The sequence below is a fragment of the Macrosteles quadrilineatus genome, unplaced genomic scaffold, assembly GCF_028750875.1.
Source record: "Macrosteles quadrilineatus isolate MER2022 unplaced genomic scaffold, UCM_ALF_1.0 Scaffold_2__2_contigs__length_208266976, whole genome shotgun sequence".
Classification (NCBI taxonomy): domain Eukaryota; kingdom Metazoa; phylum Arthropoda; class Insecta; order Hemiptera; family Cicadellidae; genus Macrosteles; species Macrosteles quadrilineatus.
In genome coordinates this window covers 173,941,997-173,958,390 of record NW_026542595.1, presented here as the reverse complement: position 1 = coordinate 173,958,390, position 16,394 = coordinate 173,941,997, and the positions used below count along the sequence as shown (strand labels likewise).

At 41.5% G+C, this 16,394-nt stretch overlaps 1 protein-coding gene across 1 annotated transcript in view; it reads right to left on the bottom strand.

Moving 5' to 3' along the window:
• Positions 1-16,394, bottom strand: part of LOC128985584 (protein dachsous-like) — a 218,633-nt gene that overhangs the window by 30,277 nt on the left and 171,962 nt on the right. The window contains exons 4-6 of the mRNA XM_054405201.1: positions 14,122-14,574; positions 2,153-2,328; positions 958-1,377 (exon numbers count right to left, since the gene is read on the bottom strand). Of these exons, the coding sequence (XP_054261176.1) occupies positions 958-1,377; positions 2,153-2,328; positions 14,122-14,574 (1,049 nt within the window). The remainder of the gene's footprint in view (positions 1-957; positions 1,378-2,152; positions 2,329-14,121; positions 14,575-16,394) is intronic.

Genomic DNA, 16,394 nt, shown 5'->3' with positions numbered 1-16,394 from the left:
AACAAGGGAGTTGATGCACCAAAAATACAAAACCCTCAATCACTTTCCGCGTTACCATTAATAAAAATCAATCACTATAATTTTGTCACCCCTAAAACGACCGAAATGATCCAACATGTAAACCTCTTCTTCAGAGTGGGTGAAATCTATAGAGGAGACTCTTAGAAGGGAAGATTGTTCCTGCAATCAATAATAGGTTGTAATTAGAAAAGCATCAGAGTTGAGGAATGAGGAATGGATGTGGGAGTGTAAGCCGACCATTACCAGTGGCGGAAACCAAACGCCGAAATTAATTAAAAACCAGGATTAACTAATTCATCACGGTAACGATGAAGTCTTCAGAGAGGATATTAGTGGGGTCAAATCTATTACGCTCATTGTCTGCCTGAGAGTCTAGTGTCTAGGGTAAGGGAACTTAATTTTAGAGCTAAACGATTCTTTAACACCGACTAGTGGGATTGTAAAGGGAACTTTCCAAACTGAGATGACGAAATTGCAGAGAATAATACCTCTAAACAAGGGCGTCAAATAAATTCATCGTCTCTCTCTACTATTTATTTTGGGGAACAGTCACACTGTAGCTTGGTAAGTACTTAACTTTAATCTAATACATATATCATATATAGAATCAAGGCTCTCCTGGTGGCACAATGAAATTTTCATCAAGATACTCTCTATTTGCAGCTCACAGATCAAGATTTTAGTCTTTATCATGGGGTAGGTAAATTCGTAATTGAGAAGAAAAAGTCTTACATCAAGGAGACCAATATTACAATTTCCGTCACAACATTGTGAGCACTTCTTGCACAATTTGATTACGAACACTCTATAGTTCGGCCGCTTAGAAAGCGACCTCCTCCAGCATTGGTTTAGCATTAGCGCGCAGGTCGTTTTCTAAGCGGCCGAACTATAACAAACCTTACATTCAACAGATTAGTACATTTTAATTGATCCTACCTGTGAGTTGACCGGGAGACTTTCCGACACTGTAACAACGTACTCCGTTCTCTCGAACACCGGCGGGTTGTCGTTCACATCCTGCACTTCCAGCAGCACAGTCAGGTTCGCAGTCAATGGGGGTTCACCCGCGTCCGTCGCCGAGACAACCAGGCTGTGTCTCTGAGCGGTCTCGTAGTCCAGCTGACGAGCCAAGGTCAAGTGCCCAAGGCGAGGCTCGATGGCGAACAGACGGGCGTCGCCGGAGGACGCTGACACCAGACGGTACCTGACCAGGCCGTTGCGTGAGGAGTCGCTGTCGCGAGCTTGAGCTGCGTAGAGAGGGACTCCTACTTGAGCGTTCTCCGGAACAGACAGTCGCACCGTCGTGGAGTCGAATTCCGGGCCGTTATCGTTGACGTCGTCGATCACTATTTTGACCTGGAAGAGTAGAAAGAATACGTTAGGACCTTATCATATTCAAATCCATGTTGACACGGTAAGGTTTACTCTTACCAAAACTCAGTTCAACACGTCAACATGTTCTTATAACAAACCCCAATTTGAACCATCAAATACAGTTTTCAGTAATCACTACAGTTATAAAAATCAGCTATTACGAAATCCAATTTTCTATTGACGGGCGGAAGTCTGGAACTCAGCGGTTCATTAGAGCTGTGACATTCTCAGATCAGGCGTTCATTATAGGACTGACCTTTGGCAAGATTTAATCCTTCTTCATTTGCATCCGCAGATCCTTCTTCCCAGGGTATAACGTGTTAATACTCCCTCATTACGCGACCCTTGTCACCCAACCGTGAACGTGAAGATTGTCGTGATGTGAGAATGTGTTTGACCAACACGTCATGACATGAGTTAGTGAAATGGATTTTACAGAGTGGAAATATATATACACCAAGCAGAAATTATTGTACAAATCCTTACTCATTGCAGGGGTTTGTAAAAATCTAGGGGATTAACTTGTGTTAGTGATTTTCGTCAGTTTAGTTCAGGTAATTCAAAAAAGGTTTTTGTTCGAAATACAAACCCTCCTATGTCCGAAATTACGACTTCAACAGCAATCTTAATCATTTCTTTACCACGTACCCGGAACATACCACATAACCTCTAGTTAGCTCTAGTATATCGTACTAACAATGAACTGAACTCATTCATACTAAAGTTGCCAAAATATAGCATGCCCATTGCAGCTTACCTGGGTGTATGCGGCAGGAGATTGTTCTGTGGCAGCTTGTACAGTGATGAGGACGAACGTGTGAGCTTCGTGGTCCAAGGGGGAGGAAGTCCTGATTGCTCCGGAGCCAGGGTCGATGGAGAAGTAACCGTCGGCATCCCCGTCAACGATGGAGTATTTCACCAGGGAACGGTAGCCTGGAACAAACATTTCCAGTCAATACTGTGATTGGGAAGAACAATTCCCTCAGGAAAGGAATTATTCCAACAAGAAGAAAATAATTGATTAATAAATTCTGCTCAGTGTTCTCAGTGTATTTACTTATGGAGCTTCATAATTTCGTCGATGTACCTCTTACTGTTAAGTGTGGGTATTTTGCATTCAGGTTGTTTACTTGAAAGTAGAGTATGAGTAGTCTACTCGGATTACCCAATTCAATAGTATCTTACTTTATACATCATCTTTATAGCATCTTTATACTCTACTTTATAGCATCATCATCATACATTCTAAATTTTGATCTTCCACGTAGACGTAGAACATACAACCCCTATATTTCACGAAAGTGTCTGCTTAATGTTCTAACCTTTTCCCTTAACCCCAGTATATCAATCCATCTAGCCCCTGTCAAACCTGGCCAATCGAATGACCCTAGTTTCACCTTGCACGTTACCAACGCGGCAGAACGCAGTGTAATTACATTGTTCCACCGCCTACAAACATGAGTTCACTTGTATCACAAAGGGAATCATATCATGGGACCATCTACGCCCCCATATCGCCTATGAAACAACACCATCGCCCAGCTGGTGTTGAAATCTTCGGTGGGGCGGAAGCAAGTCATTACTTCCTGTTAAATGTCCCACTTCCGTTGGTTTGGGCGCCGCGGTCCCAACAGAGGCACGCAGGGCAGGCGTCGCCGCGGAACGCCACCGGGCATTGTCTTAGGCATCTCTCTATTATGGCGCGATGTTAGCGTAGCATGTGTCTTTGACCTCGCATTGACTTTGCTAACAAATCTAGAACCGCCCTGGTTGCTATATACAAGTTAGGACTCGTGCAGCGTTTTACTCAAAACATGCTGTCACCTCTTTCTTCAATCTGAACCGAACAGTGTGTTGGACGATGCCAAGTAGCAGAAATATACCCAATAACTTCAAAACCCAAAGAGTAATTAACATTTGTCCAGGAATAGCTGGGAATGCTTTTGGGGATAGTAAATCTAAATGAAGACTGAAGGTTGGTGATTGAATTCCATATTGATTACAAATTTGAAAAAAATATACAATTAACACTCTCTAAGAATTTAAGCTTTCTAACTTGTGTAGTACATTGGAAAGAATTAAGTATATAACGTGAAATTTAGATACATCAAGAAGAGCGGTGTTATGTGCGTGATGCCTGGTCTAGTTTTACCGATTTTCAGTTGATTCTTTACCTAGGGCCATCCGGCACTAAAATTTTCAGCGATCTGTGATAGTTCTAGTGATAGAGAACACTTAACAAGTGTGTGAACGAACAACGGACCTCTTGTCTTGTTTGTAAAGCAGTTGAAATATTCATTCATTTCTACAAACGTTGACCTGCTCCACATTGAACAGCCACCTCTGAGGCAGGCGCACAGGAACATTTCGCGTTTTGGCAGTTTGGCACCCCTACTGTGGGCTCACCCGTGACCTGACGTGCCTGGTGGACCGTTACAGAACAATATGAGCGTTTTGATGTTTGTACTGTCCGCGGGGGAGGGGAGAACGGCTAATTAGGGAGAACCGAGGGCATATCTCAACGTCGCTACTAGCATTAATATCAGATGTACGGCGCTTTATCAACTCCGTGGGGATCCCATTCCGCACTCCACCATACACTTTTCTCCCGCCACATTTATCCTTCGCATGAGAGCAGAAACTCTGGCTGGGCTGATTGCAAAATGATTTACACCATCTTTCAACTTTGCTATTTTCACGCCTCGGCTATACCTTTCAGATTTCTGTGTGTCACTCGGATTGGCGGTTGAATGGGGATTGGCGTTTAGAAAGTAAAACGCTCGGGGTTCTTCTAGGGAGTAGAGGGAGCCATTGAACGAGCCCACTCTTTAAATACAGATTTAAATTAATTATAAGTTGAAGATTTTAATATTAAATCACTTAGACAAAAATGCAGAATTTTACAATTACCTTAGTATGAATTTCTTTAACACCGTTTGACACAAATTCTTTCTGAGTCATCTCCCTCGTCCAAAGCCTCAAGGAAGTAGCAAAGTTCAAATGTCACTTCCTAGTAGGCAACTTACTAAAGGTATTCTTTCTTTGCACAACAAATTTAAAACTCAGTGTAATTACAACTGACCTCTACCTGTTTCCGAATGCTCTGATGCATTGACGCATAGTTGCAATTGGTGGGTGACCGATTTAATGTAGTTTCCCTGACGGTGAATGACACTGGGACCGATAAGCTGAGACCCCTGCGAAGTTCCAATCAACACGAGTGTCTTAGACAATGGAACAATAATTAATAACCGTCAAACGTCGCGGCAGCCATATTGTGAGGACGGTTCTTTGTTAGGCACAACTTCGACCTGTTGATGAGCAAGATACGATGTTTTAGTATGAGGTCAAGTCCAGGTTGCATATGGGGTGAAGATAAGAAATCTTGGAAATGGATTCATATTGAGCAAACTGAAAGAACCTTTCATGCGAATCAGTAAAAATGAATTTACTCTTTGGATTAACAGCTATATTCTCCACTGCATGATTTAAACTTGAGTTTAACCTTGACACATGAAAAATGTTTTACGACACATCTTTACAGCCTTGCAAGGCCATTCGTGGTTATCTATTCTTTCAACACGTTTCTTAGGTAAACAACGCACCATTTAACCGTTAATAAATGTAACAAAATCGCCCTTGTCATAACAACCTTGAGCCGATTCACAAATGTCAAGCTGCCGTGTACAACACTCGCTATTTGAATGCTCTGCACCTTCCTACGCCACAGTCACAATAGTTATTACCGGAGGAATGCGGCCAGTCGGCTCAACTGGGTTTACTCAATTCCGTTTATGCTGTGCAGAAAAAATACAGAGAGAAATTGAAGTAGGACCGGTCCTCGAAAATAAAAGGAGCGGCGGGCTCGACTGCAGCTCTCCGTCCCGGGACACACAACCAATTACTGGACAGTCCCTCGTTGGCTAATTAAACCTACCGAAACTGCAACTCAGTACGCCATAAATAATGTCACCGATCGTTGTCACTGGGCTACCGAGTGGGCTAGATACCGTTAAATATCTGCGGTTGGATGACGGAACATTCGCCCCAAACATTGAAGGAAACCGCAACTCAGATGCCCAAAGAATGTCACAAACCATTGTAACTGAACTGCCGAGTGAATTGTAGAAATGGCTTTAGAACACTTAGCAATAGAGGAAACTGCAATTCACTTACTGAAATTATGTTTCATATTATCATTGTAGTGACGTTCTCGAAATATAATGTTAATTTTAAACTACAGTGTCCGAAAACAATGCCAATGATTTTGAGCCGTTGAAACTGCTCTACTGAGACAGAAGGACACTTATATACTTTCATGGTCTGTATAATTTATTCCTCATGAAGTGCACACTCGTGAAAAACATAAAATCACATTGAAAATTTAAGTTGACTTTGGTACAACCATATATGAGATAACACTATGTATCCAATGAATACATACATGAAACAGCCAATTATAAAAAAGGATTTAAGTTTCGAGTGCTTACTTAGGGAAATCATATAACTGATCATTACGTTTTAATGGGCGAATGCTGTTCTAGGACTTTGGTCCTTTCCACTCTCTGCTGTAACTCGGTGTATCTACTAATTGTAATGTTATTCATAACAAGCTCAATTGTAGCAAGAAACTTCCAAGGGCTTCCAAGCTCATCGCCCTCAATCATCGCCATCAATCCCTTTTGGGTAAAAGATGAAGATACGGTAATAGGTAATAGGTACAATGGCATCTTCATCTGTTAAAATATGGGTAATAGGTAATAGCTACGCAAAGATGACTAAATGAAGACCTTGGGCAGTTAGTTCAGTGTGACCAGTAGAGAGGTTTACAACTTCACAAAATATTTCAGATCTCACATGTTGTCAAGTTACTGGAACAATACTATATTCCTGTAGTAAGAAATCTCCAAGAGCTTCCAAGCTCCAACGTGAGCAATGTTGTCTTAATTGCCTTGGGTGTGGGGAGCACGGGGGCGACAGACAGTCCCGCCAATTAAGCTTCTGTTGCCAGGGTATATTAGTGAAATTGCGTGGGCTTGCCCATTGTGCCCCCCTCCCATCCGCACAAATTGAATACTGCTTGTCGCGTACATTGAAAATCGCTTGGAAAACTTTGAAAAAGTTTGGAAAGTGCTGTTCAAGGTCTTCGAAGAAACACAAGTCTGAAGTAAATTTCGTTAAAATCTATAGTTTGTAAAGAATATAAAGTTTCGGAAGTATTTTTGCCATGCAAAATCTTTGAAGGAACTCAAATCTAAAGTAAATCTTTTGAGCATCTTTAATCTTGATGTAAGTTTAAATTCATTCAAAACCTGTCCAACAATAGTCTTTCATAGATTCACATTCAAATGTAAATCAAATCAACTAAGTGATAGATATTATTGAAGCTGCTCGTCAACTATTTTATCTGTGATATTCTACGAGTTGCCGGTTGGCCGAATGTTTAAGATGTTACTGAATGTACGATAGGTCACACTATACTATCATCACATTAGCAACTTCATCATGCTAGAAAATTCCTTCATTCAGTATAAAGAGATTTTCATAAACACAAAATCAAAAGCCCAGAGTGTCGTGGTGACTGAAGAAGGAAAACTTATACGTCGAATAGGGTGTCAGAAGCATTATGTACCGGTATATTTGCTACATACTGGCATGCATCGCTCCATGCGTCACAGCGCTTTTGTAAAGTCTCATGAAGATGTAGAGAAGCCTCCATTACCCGCGAGGCGTGGCTGAATGTCACTCCTGGGTTCAATTGAGGAGATTTACACCTCTTGGCGAAGAAGTTGATTTACTCCCGCAGTAGGCATATCACCGCAGTAACTCTCGCCAAACAATAAACTTATCGTTCTGGTTATTTATTACATCTGTTACGTCAAGAGAAGATATCCACGCCTTCTTCCCACTATCGAGTGATGCACTGTTACATTCGAGCTGGACTTCTGGAAAAATCGAGCTGGACAGTCGTAAAGACCCACCTGTCAACACTAGTGTGATTATGGCGAGGATGACTGAGAAGAAAGTCTGCATGGCGTTTCTATTATACGAGTCGGGGATGTTGGTTTGGTCTGGAGATAGTATGTGTTTTGCCCTTGATAGTAGTGCCAGTTTCCAAAAAGTCCTTTGGTCAAAAAAGTAATAAGCTTAGTGAGTTTCTAGATGTATAATGCAGGATTCAAATCCACAAATAAAATACATTTAGGATCTTCAACAATCTTTTCTTAAATGTTAACCTCCAATCGCATTTTATCAATGTTTCTTATCTAATACATCTTGAGCCCGATTCACAGGTGAACCCGCTACCCAAGGTATCACACGATCTTCGATTTTCCACCGGGATAATTTATTTAAAACTGGCAGACAATTTGAATTTCCAATGTTAGAGTTAGTTCGCGGAGAAATACATAGTAATGCGCGACCCCCACGCCTCGGCTCCCGGCACGGCGATGCTGCATTTTGGGGCTATCTATGCACCATCCGGCTGGCAACACTATAGCATGTCTCTGTGAAATATAGACGGTTAGACTGCTATCCAGGTATAGTTCACATTAATATTGAATGTCAACCACGAACCAGCCACGGCAAATCTTGTTCTGTAATGTGGTAATGGAATCTCTTACTGATCGCGAGCGAAAACAAAGTTTATTGCAAAAATGATTGAGTAAATTAAACATGGAAAATGTTTTAGGACATTATTGTTTACACGGTGAGATGACACACTTGAACATACGCAAATAACGTACATGAAATATCAAAGGAGACGCTCTTGCGGTTGAAACGTAATACGCAGTGAACACATATGACACGCACGACTGCGAACCGTTTCTCGAGAAATAGCATGGGAACTAACACGGTGCCTTGGGATACACCTATTTAATAAATTCAAACATATTTATATAACGGGTATAAATAAAGCAATGAGGAACTGTAGGAGCGTGTACTGGACAGGGCACTTATCACGGAGGTAAATCAAGTGACGGGATTAGAAGATGCGGACGTGAGGATACGTAGGGGAAGTGAGAGCAAAGAAGAGTACAGAGTGTAGAGACAGACTGTTTTGCATAGACCGCGGGGTGGGGAAGCGCAGCACGCTGCTGCCTGCGCATTCCGGGAAAACAGTACATGAAGCCTGGAATGTCTGGAACAGTCGCTGGAACATTACCTGGCTCTGATTTGTCACCAGCTCCAGCGATGAACCCTGGAGCCGCTGGATAATCCAGATCTAGGCTTGTGGAAATAGAGCTTTAAGAATTTTTATATCCACATTTTGGGCGTTCACTTAAAATAACTCTAAATTGGCATATACTCTAAAGGCATACTTTCGTCGTAAATATTACGATTTGCAAGACTGACAAGTCAATAAGAAATGATGGTGATGGTACAGGTTTGACACTTGAACATTAAAGTAACAGAACTATTACTGTTGGTAGGTACGCTTCTTACTCACCATGAGTTTGAATAGCAAGAACCGTGTTTTGAAATGACCGTTCCAGAAAATGCTAATGCCCAAGGAAAAAATACGATACCACAAAGAATTACTGACAAAGCTATGACTAGTCTCCTTTGTATTACAAATACAACATAAAATAGAAGCTGGGGAGTGTGGATGTTTACAAAGAAAACACTACGTAAATAAAACGGACAAGTTGCAGGGAATTTCTCCATAGATTATACGCGGCCACCTACGCACATTAATTGCTGTTCATTACAACTGCAATATCAGCACACACACGTAGTCTCAGACATTCACAAGAAGAAATTAATGAAAGCCATTAGTGACCAATACTGTGTCCAATTCCATAACAACCATGGCGGAACAAGCAAAAATCTACAGTATTCGCAGCTGAAATAAACCCTAAGACAATCAAATTTAATAGCCGATTCTAGCCGTCTGGGCTCGTAAACGGGGTAACGGAACTGCTCTAATGACTTTAGACAATGCTTGACGTCCGAACTGGCAATTATCACCAATAAATTAAAGTAGAGCGGAAATCGGTAAAAACAAATAGTGGAAAAGATATCCCAGGGAGGTTGCCGACTTTGGGCGTTCGCTGAACTTGTGAACTTTATATCGGATCTGTTCGGTATGGACTTGCAAGGTTTATTTCAACCTATTCAAATATTGCTCCTAAAATTTTAGAATGTAAATACCCCTTTATCCTTTCTCTGGACGTCCGGTCACAGAGGTGGTATTTACTCGTACCCAGAGTCGGCTGGGAGGCAACAGACTGTAAAGATACCATCATAAATTACGAATTACCGGAGCGGTCGGCAAATTAAGAAAACGTGGGCCTCAGCCACGATCCTTAGATCTTCCAGTTTCTTTGATTCCAATGGAGGGTAATTCTTTAAACATTAAGAAAGCGCGAGTCATACAACGGCCACACAGGAGAATAGGCGCATTCCAGTCGACGACATTACCCCCTCCCTCCCCACACAGATTAAACATCATTTAGGGCCAGGCGGCCGTGAATGGCTAACGACTTCGAAAAAACTATCGCCGACGACACGTACACAGGCTAAATTGTCTTTTTAACGCTCCGAAGAACACGGCTGCAGACCCGGATTGGGACGTCGAACGGTCGAAAGGTCGGTTGGATAGGAAAGGTCGTGGGTTTACTTATAGACGTTTCTTTAAGGGGAAACTTCTAAAATTGATTTGTGATAAAATGGTCTGTGTGTTTTGGAAAAGTTTTGTTGGATTACCTTTCCGTTTTAGTCTAAAACGTGAATGTTCGTTAGTGCCAATTCTGATTTTGTCCACGGAGGTTTTTGATTCTTCGCGATCACTACTTCTTACTATTCAAAGTTTGAAAGAAATGGCTTTTAAACACTATTATTAATGCGCAGACTAAACTAAAATCAAACAACTTTTTATGAATAGTATCAACCCAAAAGGCGTTTAAACTAACGATTTTTAATTGAAAGTCCTGAGAAACACTCCTTTTGAACTTGGCAATGTAACCACTTCGTGCATATTTTAATGTAAGGAAAGGGTAGTGTGAAATACTAGTAATATATCAATGATTATGGGTGTTGGGTCAGGGATACAGCAATGCGTTTTTTAAAGGCAAAGATAAGCTGGTTTCATGTGTTGTGGTTTGAAAAAGGGGGTTGTACAACAATTTAAGAAAATCGACTAATTTGTTCATACAAATATTCGTCCAGTCTTTTTAAAAAAGCTTATTTCAACACCTCAGATGGAAAACAATTTATGTCAAACTTGATGCAAGAGTTTTAGTCACTAGCACATTCTGTGACTGGCTCACACAACTACGTACTTTAAAAAAAAATAGCTACAGCTGGTCCATATAGATGGGATGTCTACTTCAGTATCCAATAGTCAATGGCAACACTCATCTACGGGCAAGGCACCAAGAGGTCGACGTTGCCAAGGGACCTAGAGGGTGAGAAAGTCCAAGATAAACACCACAGGATGAAAGAAGCCGACGCAGATCTGTGGGGAGTGATAAAACGGGGTTGCATAAGGGAGTTCGCACCTGTTAATCGAGATTGGCCAACATCGCTTATGCATGCCCTAATGCATAATGTATCCGTATTGAGCAACCCATTGCAGTGGCATGTCCTTATAGGAATTGGAAGCAAACTGCCTAAAAGGAAGAAAATTCCAAATTTAATGTTTGCATGGTGTGGATTTTATATATTTAAGTAAAAGCTGAATCTTGTTTCATAAGGTCTCAACCACATTCTCAACCTCGCCAACTATTGGTCAAAGAGTGCTCCAGAATATTGGTGGTGGGTTAAACAGTTCTTTTTGTCTATGGTTAAACTTTCCGAATTCTGTGCACATTATAGTTAAACAATTAAAAATAGATACGTTTTCAAAACAATAGAGGTGACAGAACCTTCTCCATAACACCGAAAAGAGGGGGGTTGAAATGGTCATGGCAGAATTAGAATTGAATGGTGTCGAGAAAAGCGTGCAGACGACATGGATGCCTTCTGTCTTCACGATCGCGTAACCTACGAGTCTATTTACACCGGGACGTTTTGTCAACCCAGTGAATGTGAAGGGGTTTGCAAAGTGCCGTTAGTGTATCGCCAAAAATGGAAAGAGTTCGAAGTATGAAAGTAGTCTAAGTGTTTTTAAAACTAAAAAAAAAATACAATTTAACGATTTGTCATAAGTTATACCTTGTGTATACCTGATGAGTCGTGACCACACTGGACTATTGACAATTTCCAACACAATAACGTGGAAAGATAAAACTCCGGCACCGTAATATGCTAGACATGTAAAAACAGTTACTTTGTATCAAGAAACTAATTCGTAGAAATCAACTGTGATTTAACGAGGTTTTCAGTGTTTTGTACGTCGGATCAACGTAATAATACAAAATAAGTCAATTGAAATTTAAAACTGCTGAAGATAGTCGTATTTCACGAAAAAAACATTCAAACCGTCGAGTTAAGAAATTTCAGTGTACATTTTGACAGCTTTCCTCTGAAAACCTTTACACCATTTCGCCATGCCATTCAAACATTTTGGCAACTTCGACTGGCTGCGCGACACACCCAACGAGCGAAATAGAAAAGTTTATTTGGGGGTTTTCGATAAGGAAACACAGGAAATTTACATGGGCTTAAATCGTGTTGCCCAAAAAGTGGCCCTAGAACATAATGAGGCCAATAAATAGTGATAAGCGTAAAAAGGGTTGCGGGGCCATCAATAGAGGCGGATTAGCATAAAATATGTCGCGTTGGGGCCACAACTTCACGAGGAGCACATCTTAATTAGACCAACACGGGACGTAGATCTGGGGCCGTGTCGTCGGTAATTAATTCGGCACCTTCGAGGGGCTTATTTAGGGAATTGTCATGGTGGAAGTCGGAAAACAGCTGGGAGAAAAACTAGCTGTAGAAATATACGAACGCTATAACTGTCAAAGGAACAAGACAACACGGTGTTCTAGATGGCAAAGATGAAGCTGTGCTGTATTTAACTTGGAAAATATAACGAATTAAAGGTGCATTTTACTGTGAGAGTTGTAAAGATGTGGGATGTACGATTGAGTTTTTCAGAATTACTAATCATTTAACATATTGTGTCTTCGTATTGTCAGACATTTTGTAACTATACTGTAAAATTGTCGATTTTCTACTAGTTAAAGAAATTATTGATATCTAGAGACCAAACTGTGTCTTTAATGACTTATTTTAGATTTACGAAACGTAAATTAATAAAATTATTTTAGTTAAATAAGGTGGTGTGAACAGTATTAACGTTATTACAAAACCCCTAAACTATTTATTGACGAAGTTTTGACAAAAGTTGCATTTTATGAAACATAATACTGTCTTAGTTGTGGTGTACCCCGTGGTCATGAACGGTCAAAAAATGAGGAAAATGCTACTATCTTTAATTCTATTACATATACTCAACTAGCATCAAGATTTATACCCATCTTCAGAAGAAACCGTTTCCGCAAAAACACAATAATGTCAAGAACCATGTGACACTGCGCGATCAATAGATCAATCTTGGAGGTTGGAATTATCACCATGTACGGCCCAGGTCGATCTCAGGTGCATGCCTCCTTATAGAGAACCTAATCATAAAGATAATGATAATAATTGGTCCAGGTTAAGCTCGGGAGCGGTGCACCTCCTGGGAGATACGGCGATAAGAACGACGTGAGACTATGACAGAACCCGGACCCGTTAGATCGGCCCCTGCGGTCTACAACAATTACTTAGCTTCGAAACTTGAGTGGATTTGATTCGGTTTGCGAGTGTGGCCCAGCAGGAAAGGCCGTTTGTGAATTTGACATGGCTGAGTTTGTACGATTGTAAAATAGTGTATTGTTTACTTTCGCACAAGAATGGTCTGTTTTGGGTTTAGAATATTGGGTTTGGAGCAGGTTGATCGTGTATTGAATTTGATGTAACTTTTGTCAGCGCACAGAATTATTTATTGTATAAATAAATTACATCCTTCTTGCTCCATCAAGCAAGCTGCTGAACACGAAGGATAACAAAAAACAATTGAGGCTAAACCAAATAGAACTGCAATTTAGATGTTTTATGATAAACTCATGAACAAGAGTCGACAACGTTTATAAAGGCTATTTTCTTTCAATGCTTCGGTTACAACGTGAAATAACAAAACGACTAGTGTTAAGAAATGTAACATAGGATAGGGAAAGCCAATTATTACAGAGGGACTCTAAGTGCTCGGTTATAAAGCATTTCAACGAAACGGCAAGCACCTCGAAAGTGCGGGGAATGCGTAATTTATAATAGTATTAATTATTTCGCATATACGGTGTCGATGTACTCGGGAACAAAGCCGGGACCGAGGCTTGAAATCGTGACTGTGTAAGCTCAACAAAAGGAATGGCAGTCCAATAGTTGTGAAATGTCGTTGAATTCCGTATTTAATGGAGTAGGAATGGCTACACGTATGCAAGCCAAGCATGCGCCCGGTGCGAGACGGGAATGCGAGGCCTTACCGTCCTCGTGAATCCACGGGTGCCGAGTGCAGGGTCAAGATAATTCTTCGGGGCCAGATGTGAGACCAAGAACAATTCACCTGAATCAAGAAATTCACCTGTCTTAGTTCAACACCTTCCGAAAATCTCAACGTGCCATTTTATCACTTTCTTCACAAACTAGAAGACACAAAATCAGCTTTCAAAGTAAAGTGGAGCTGTTAATGCAAATCCCAAGGACCCATAAAACGGAACAAAGAAAATTACTCACCTTCAGTGACGACTTTGACGGCTCCAACCATGGTGTTGCGGGGGGCATCCTCTCGGACGTTGAAGTTGTACCTCGTCCTCTCGAAGAAGGGCCCTTTCTCGCTGACCGTCACCAGCACCTCCGCGTCCTCCCGAGCCCTCAACCCAGCGCCGTCCGTGGCAGACACGTTCAGTCGGTACACCCTCGCGGATAGACTCGGCTGGTTGATATAGACCTCTCCGGTGACACGGTCGATGCGGAAAAGGTTGCCTTCGTTACCCGAGACGATCTGGTAGGTGACGGCGCCGAAACGACCGGAGTCTCTGTCGGTGGCGGAGACCACGACGGCGACACTCCCGGAGGGCGAAGTCCCGGACCTGAGAGAGACGTTGTACTCGCGAGGGTAGAAGGTGGGCCAGTTGTCGTTGACGTCGGTCAGTTGTATCTTCACCATAGCTGTGGTACTGAGGCCTCCTGAAACAGAATAGTTTGGTTGTAGAAAAATCATTATCTATTTGTGAAACAACACGAAGGTGTGTTAATGTGCTAAGTAAATTGATTGGAATATTGATCAATCTTAACAAATTAAAAAAGTGTTACGATGGTGGGTAGAAGTGAGTGTTACTGAGGTTTGGCAGTACAAATACTATCCGATTAAGTATCCACAAGGTTATTGATAGTTTGATCTCATCTGTAGATAATTATTGATAAAAACAAAAATAGGGAATACTAGCTTCCATTGGTTCAAGTAGTCGAACATGTTTAGCAATGGTTACTCAAGACTTCACAGTGTCGCCAGTATTGCGAAAACGTTGAACCGGTGTGATCACAGCAACGATTGTCAGGTCCCCGACATACCGTGCGGAATAGCTTATTAACCGGCATTAAACCGTCACGGGAAAGTCTTAATTCGGCGGAAATATTCGCGAACCCTCCGATTTCGACAACTGTTAAATTTAGCAACTTAGAGAGCGCGGATAATTGGCCTGTAAAACATGTTTAGGAAGGGTACAATTGCCGAAGCTGGGCTAGAGGCCGGAATCTCTCCTCACACGAGCTCAAAGACATAAATCTTTTGTTGACAGGCGAGGAATCCAGTCTCTCTCTGCTCGCACCCGCTCGGCCTAATAGAATGTTCACATATCATTTCACCGACTCTTATTGCGGACCACTGCGTTTAGTCGCCCGGCGATTCATTTATAAATAGCCCAGCGGCAGAAAAAAACATCGATACTATGAGACTTCCTTGGGACATGCCGCAGTCGTGCCGTAGTTGGGTAATTAGTCTGTATCGTGTGTTTTTATCACGGCAGGTTCATGTCTTCGAACAGGACTCCTTCATGTATATTTCTGCTCAAATAGTGAGATGTCAGAACCGTATGATAGGTGGTATTGGTTGTTCAAGATGGCAGTCATACTGTCAGTAGGTATTTCCAATTGTAGTACTGTAGTAGTTAGTGAGGTAATACAATATAAGAAATCCCACAATTTATTTCGTGTACGAAAGGACCATTTCGACTAAGTCACCAAATGATGGAGACATTGGAATTTTTCCAACCTATCGAAACATAGGAAGTCGTGGTGGGTAGTATTTAATTTACATTAAGTCACCTGTATCGTTCGCTTTGCAATTTCACTCAGGCATTGCCAATTTCAATAACGTGTACGACTTAGCAAATTTAATTTCGTTGTCTCAATGTTGGGCCAAATTCTTACCAGCATTTACCAACTAAACAACCTCGTCATTTTTCCCAGCCCAGGAACACTTCTCTGGACACTATTTATCACAAACAGAGGCCGAAATCGAGCAGTGGCAGGGCTGGCAGCGGTTGACCACATGATCAATAATGAGGACCGAAAATGCGGCCGGGTGCCGTGCGGCGAGTGACATTAATATGTTAAGTGTATGCATTAGAGAGCCAAACAATACATCAATCATAGCTGGGATAAGTTATCATGGGTGAGGTGATTCATTCGGTGTCACTCAGGGTCGTTCACTCGGCTTCCTATCGTCCATTGTCTTGGACATTTAGATCACCAGATACTCGAGGAAATGAAGACGTCAAAGAATGTCTCTATGGGTCTAGGCTCATATCCTGGTGCTATGCCTAGAAGTTTAAGGGGCTATATTTAGTTCTGCTGGTTGCATTGATCTAACCATCAAATTGTCTTTGACATTTAGATACTCTTGGGAATGGGAACTACATGAAATATCTGTAAAAGTTCAATGAGTGGCCCTGTAGTATTTATAGTCGTGAAAATTCATTAATATAAGCGATACAGAGTGCACATGG